The sequence below is a fragment of the Ascidia mentula genome, chromosome 1 (assembly GCF_947561715.1).
Source record: "Ascidia mentula chromosome 1, kaAscMent1.1, whole genome shotgun sequence".
Classification (NCBI taxonomy): domain Eukaryota; kingdom Metazoa; phylum Chordata; class Ascidiacea; order Phlebobranchia; family Ascidiidae; genus Ascidia; species Ascidia mentula.
The window spans coordinates 19,155,857-19,162,070 of record NC_138566.1 but is presented as its reverse complement, the minus strand read 5'-3'; the positions used below and the strand labels follow the sequence as shown (position 1 = coordinate 19,162,070).

General features: G+C 40.4%; 1 protein-coding gene across 1 annotated transcript; it reads left to right on the top strand.

The window, feature by feature from the left end:
- Positions 1-1,629: 1,629 nt before the first annotated feature.
- On the top strand, positions 1,630-5,905 carry LOC145904966 (inositol hexakisphosphate kinase 1-like). Its single transcript, XM_082992410.1, has 6 exons — positions 1,630-1,758; positions 1,932-2,061; positions 2,591-2,735; positions 3,544-3,713; positions 3,927-4,102; positions 4,455-5,905. The coding sequence occupies exons 1-6, from the start codon at positions 1,720-1,722 to the stop codon at positions 4,926-4,928; spliced, it is 1,134 nt and encodes a 377-aa protein (XP_082848536.1). The 5' UTR covers positions 1,630-1,719; the 3' UTR covers positions 4,929-5,905.
- The last annotated feature ends 309 nt before the right edge of the window (positions 5,906-6,214 follow it).

The following is a 6,214-nucleotide window of genomic DNA, read 5'->3' as shown; positions in this document are numbered from 1 at the left end:
GCGAGAGGGGATGTCGTAACCTTGTTTTCGAGATGGTGAACGTGCTGTCAAAGTACTCGTGTCTACATGGATCAGCAAACCAGCAAGAACCCCGGAATCTCCGCACACTGTTTTAGAGGCTCAGGTTACCTAAGTCCTGTTTTTTCTTCTCCCATGGCAATTGATGCTAAATGATTTCCCTTCAAATGAATAGGTGTTTTACAAGTCTACGAGTGATTTAGTTAATTTTGGTGATAGTAAATTGCATGTAAAACATTCTTTTGCAGCGCGTTGCTGCTAGGTTAGTTGAAATTAGCCTAATTTAACAATAGATTAGTCATAGTCACATTATGTGTAAACTGGAAACCTAAGTTTTTACAAATGCAATATTTTGGACTGTATCAGCATTTTCGCTTTGTTGAAATCTCCGGGCCATATATGACCTAATATAAAAGTGCTGCCTTTTTCATTCATTTAGTCACGCTCTGATAGTCGCAAAAAAGCTTGAGCACTGCAAAAAAGCCCAGGCCCCAAAGTTGCGGGAATTCAAGGTTCTAGCTGAAATTCGAGATTTTTTTGGCATGGCTGTCCTGATTTTTAAGCGATAGCTGTTTATGTGTTATGCAGTGACTTTGGATGCATCCAGTAGTATATAGTTGTTAATCGGTGCATTTTTAGTAGATACTGCTGGTTGTGTTATTGTTTTGAACTGTAAGATATACAAAAACACATCAGCAAACGCGAATCGTGTTCAACATCATGGTATGTGCAATAGCAACGAACAACACAGGAAAGTCCTTCCATTGCGCTGAAAGCTAATCACAAAGCGTAGTTTATATATTGCACTGAACACCTAAGGGACATATACTATTTTGGTCAGTTCTCATTGTGCTTGTTAATGAAAAAACGACTTGCATTCACACCCAGGCCACAAAATGAGATGCTATGTTAACAACTGCGTAACGTACGTTTCCTGTTTATGCTGGGAAGAATACATTGAGAGAGCCGATTGGTCGTTAGTTTAACGAGAACTTCAGGAATGTTGGTGAGCGTTTGTTGTTTTCTGAATAGCATTTCAAATCAACAACTTCAGCGTCTGCTCAGCGATCTGCTATCAGTCACGAGTATTTCACTGTTGTTGTTTTGTAATAATTGTGAATCGTAGCAATTATATCTCCGTCAGTTTACAGCTATACTCCAAGCACAGCTAAGATTGAAATACACAGCTGACTTTAACGGAAGAAGGATATAGCCATCTCTAGCAAGTCGATGTTTTGAAGTTTGTATTGCCACTTGAACAGCTTCCAAGTATAATTGATTTAGACTGAAATACCCCAGCCAGCTGGTTCAATACTGTTCTCACTCACAGTGTAAACACCATAAACTACATACTCTCCCAACAATTGTTTTTTTTCTGATTCTTGTCAGTGACAAAGGCATTAAAGTGAAAGATGAATCGCCGTTTTATATTGTAAGTGTTGTTTCGGTTGGCTTCATGTAAGGTGGTCGCATCATGTAAGGTGGTCGCATCATGTAAGGTGGTCGCAACCAGAATAAAACAACGGAAGCTGTTGAGATGATAAACTGTCTTGATGCCTCACTGTGTCTAATTAATCAAATGGCGCCGACAATGTTTCGCATGTACACAACAGGTGAACCGTGTTTAGGTATACGACAACAATAGGCTGTATTCTGCTCGCTCTTGCACTGCTGCTGAATATTGGTAAATGAAAAGAAATCATGTCCGTTGCTACCAACCTACGGCCGTATCAACATCAGGTTAGTTTGACATTTCGTTTGTAAGCTTTGAGCAAACAAGCATGCTTAAAAGACGATTTGGACATTATTTACATGTCGGCACTTTCAAAGCCATTTAGGAGGCAACACAAAGAACTGTGATTGTGGTGATAGATGCAGTGGACAATGAAATTGATGTCCCATTTTAAATATAGGTGAGCGGTCATGCCTGCCTGATGACGACAGATGAAAGTGACGTCATTCTAAAACCACTCAGTTCGATTGAGTTGGATTTCTATGCCAATATGCCGAAAGAAATTCGATTATTTGTCCCCGAGTTTAAAGGTATATTATTTTGTAGCCAAAAAACTTGCCAACAAAAGGTTGGGCTGCTGCTGTCGATGTGTTTGTGGATGTTTTGAGGAAACACATTACTCCGATGTTACCATAGCGTCGTTTAGGCCCTAAAACAATAGCGTTTCCGCCAGTCATCAGTTGCATGCTGGATGTTGATTTCGACACATACTGTTTGCTTGACTATCGAGTATACCAGGAAGTCTTTGCTCGTTCTCCACAAAACCTAAACTACCCTACAGTGTAGGCTACACGCGTGAAATCTAACGTACAGGTTTGTTGAGTATATTTGGGATCTGCTCCGATACCATGTCACAAAGCAAAACGCCTACAGGTGTTCTGCAATATAGTTCCATGGAAAATATGTAAAAACTACAATGACAAAGGCACAATTTAAAACTATGCAACAAATCGAAAGTAAAGTTTGGTCCGCAAATCTCGCAACCCCGTATATTTCAATGCATCCTGGCTTGCTTTAGCTTACTAAACATAATGGAGTTTAAAAGAAATAGTTGTTTAGGCATAGCGGAGATTACGTACAAAAGGGTGAACGGGGATCTCCAGTGCGAGGCTGAATTACCCACTCGTCACTTTGACGCTTGTTGCAAACCAAGAAGAAAGGTTCGAAAAATGGAAAAGAACGATGAAGTCAAGATTGCTTACGAGTGAGTGTGTGTTTGGGTCAAAGACTGCTTTTTGCCGAGCGAAGCATGCCAAAAATATTTTGAAACTCCCAAAACTTTTTCGCGTTCTGTGTTTTCGTGCTGTTTTTCATGACCGCACACTATTGGCATATCATCCATCATTCACCAGAGACTGCTTTTTGAATAAGTTTTAAATCCAGGCCTTTGGCAACGTTTCCTTACACAATTATATTTGTGATATTGCCAAATAGCAACTTTTAACAATTTTGTTTTGACACAAAGTTTAACAAACTAAGCGGTAATTATCGCGATTGTAAATTGCAAACTAGCGTTAAATAGCCGTAATAAATGTTTCTTACATCAAGGGTGTCAAACTCATTTATTGTTATGGTCCATATATTCCAACCTAGATTTTACGCGAGCCAGACAACTTTGCAAGTAGCGATGCAATCGATATTTTCATTTACATATTGTTATTTGTGGATCCTGCGCTTATAGTCTTGCTGTCACGTTTTAACGTCATAATAGGCTACATTTTTTTTTGAATGATATTGCGATCGCAAATCTCAAACGTGCTGTCATTGTTTGTAAGAAGTTACGTTTGCCGGCTCAAAAAGTCTGTTGCGTGCACAAAAGTCGTGTTGCAACACCACCTACAGAAGGCGCTATGGTGCATGTTTTCATTGGCAGCATCTGTACAGGCGCTCGACTTGTATACTTCGCAGAAAACCTGATCGGGATTCGTGGCCAGGCTAACCTAGTTTTGAATCCCCGTGTGTGAAACACTTTTCCGACGCACGTAAATGTCAAACCGACTGTTGTTTCTCAGAGGTTTGGAAAGGTCTCGTTTTGACGAAAACTGCGGTTTTCAAGTGAACAAGTGGACTGCGGATAAAGACCCGAGAGCCGATACGTCCGGTGTGGGCCAGAACCCGTGGGCCAAGCGAGTCCAAAGCCACGCCCTCAACAAGCTTGCCTGCACAGGCAGACAGAGTATATGTATCCTTCCTAAAATACATGGTTTTGACATAATTAGGTTCATATATTGACCCACTTTTCGTGTTTCCATTAGAAAAGTTTTAAATTCTTGTTTTTCTGCTAGATATAGTTTGGTGTTTAGTGATATTTGTATACTGTGTGTATAACTTCGTATGTATACAATACAGCAAGTATTCAATAATCAAGACATTTCTTTGACTCCCACATCGCAAGCCTGCCTTTTGCTGGAAAACATTTCTTGCAAATTCAAGCATCCGTGTATTCTTGACTTGAAAATGGGAACCCGTCTCCATGGCGACGATTGTCCCAGAGACAAGCTGTTGCGACACCGCGATAAAAATTTAGTTTCGACCACGTCCTCGTTGGGTGTGCGATTGACGGGATTGCAGGTAATAATTTAGTAATTTGCAATTTCAGTGTTTCTTTTGAAATCTGATTACATGAGAGCTACAGACACGTGTACTATATCGACCTGTAGGGTCTCATCAGTGCAGCGTTTGACTGTGGCACTGCGCTAGCTTTTGCATTAGCAGGCACATATATTTCCACGTTGTTGTACATTTCGGTCAATGTCGATCCGTTGGGTACCCAATTGGGTACCAAACAAAAGAGACGAACCACCGTGGAGCGCACTACGGCCAAACGACTGCTTGTCGAAAGTGCTATCAGTTCGAGTTAACCCATATTCATATATGTGCACATATATGTTAACCTGAATTTCACAACTGTGCCATTTTTCAGGTTTATCAAAACTCGCGTTACATCTGCAGAGACAAATTCTTCGGTCGCGGACTTTCGGAGAAAGGTTTCTTTGAAGCCCTGCGCCTGTTCTTCCACGACGGACAGACAGTGCGCCACAACTTGGTCGTCCCGTTTCTACGGCTTTTGGAAAAGTTAGCTGTGGCGGTAGAGAGCATGGACAACTATCGTCTATTTGGTGCCTCTCTTGTTATGCTGTACGAGGGAAAAGATCCCGACGGACAGATGAAGGTTTGCCAACAAAGCTGCGACTCTTCTTTGGACTTCGAGGATTCGAGGATCGATGTGAAACTGGTGGATTTTGCGCATTGCTCTTGTGCTAAATTTGATTTCAATGGAAAGAAACGGCACCCGGGAAGTGACAGTGGGTTCTTGTTCGGACTTAAGACTCTCAGAACTCTGCTCCGACAACTTAAACACAATATAGTGCCTGACGAAGTCGAAGAAAATTCATGAAACCGAAACAATTCGAGCAGTCGGTGCATTATGTTTCTGCGAAGGATATAAAAGCAATGGTTAGAAAATTAAAAATTACAGCTATTTTGCCGATCCTGTTAATTTTTGCTACACTCTTTTGAGTTAATTCTTCATTGTTTTATGGTATAGGCTATGTATTTTCATTAGGCTTGTTGCAATTATTTGCTAAGCAAACATCTTATAGATTTTATCAGCAACACTCTCAGTGTAGTTCCGATAGAAATTTGAGCATTAAAGGAACAATTGTAATTTAACGTTTTGAGCACAACTTGTCGCCTCATGAGGCATTATCCCTATTAAAGCAAAATTGATGTAAAAGTAGAATGGAAACAAGTGAAACTTCTAAAAACAATTGCTGACCTAAAATGAACAACTATCTAACCCCAACAAGGTTGTGGGGCTTTATCCATTGTGGCAATTATAATTCATGCAATCTTTTGTTTTCCCCATACCGAAACCCTGCAAGCAATAATGACCACTATAGTATAAATTCGACCACGCTGGCAACTGTGGCAATGTGTCGCATGTATTCAACCGAATATGCGGGTCAAACTAAAAGCGGGGTCGCACGGTGTGATGTCAAAACGATCTCAAAACTACTGACAATCAAGGCCACGATATCACTACCACACAAAACACCACAACTATTTAGACCGTATTGCAGACAACGCGCACTTGGTCGTTCGCCGAGAAGATGGACCAAAATGGTTTAGAAGAATGGCTCTGACAATAAATTACGGTGAAAAGTTTGGAAAAGGTTCCTATCGGTGTTATGATTATGTTTTGTATCTTCCTGCACCTTCGATTGCGTCTGTCAAAGTGTATTTTCTTTTGCTGCGAAAACTCCAAGGTTATATTGTCACCATAGCAGTGTAAAAGTGGTTTCGCGTGTTTACATTTTCCCTTTCTGCAAGTTAGCAGCGATATTATCTTTTGCTAGGCCAAGATTCGACCCAGTTAAATGACCCTGTGGTATTGTTTTTATTTTACTTTTAGCCTACAGGATTGTTTGCCATGATACGATGGGCTAATTCAGGTCGTCCCAAACTGTGGCTCACAATCCCATGTTATTTTTGAGTCGCGATACAAAAATTAATCTAACTTGGTAAATCAAAGGGTTGCTAAAAAAATATCTTTAAAATAAAGTCGCGGAGGAAATACATTTTTTGATCGAGCGTTAATATGTTTAATGCTAGAATAATTTGCGCTGAAATAACTGTAAACGAAAAATCTGTGCGTTACGCTGTTATTTTGTAGAACGGGCT

What these genes read in the sequence shown, in the direction of transcription:
- LOC145904966 (XM_082992410.1), top strand. Translation starts at nt 1,720, where the DNA reads ATGTCCGTTGCTACCAACCTACGGCCGTATCAACATCAG. An exon ending in CACAGGCAGACAGAGTATAT is followed by an intron (nt 3,714 to 3,926) that starts GTATCCTTCCTA and finishes CCACATCGCAAG; the next exon opens with CCTGCCTTTTGCTGGAAAAC. An exon ending in TGCGATTGACGGGATTGCAG is followed by an intron (nt 4,103 to 4,454) that starts GTAATAATTTAG and finishes GCCATTTTTCAG; the next exon opens with GTTTATCAAAACTCGCGTTA.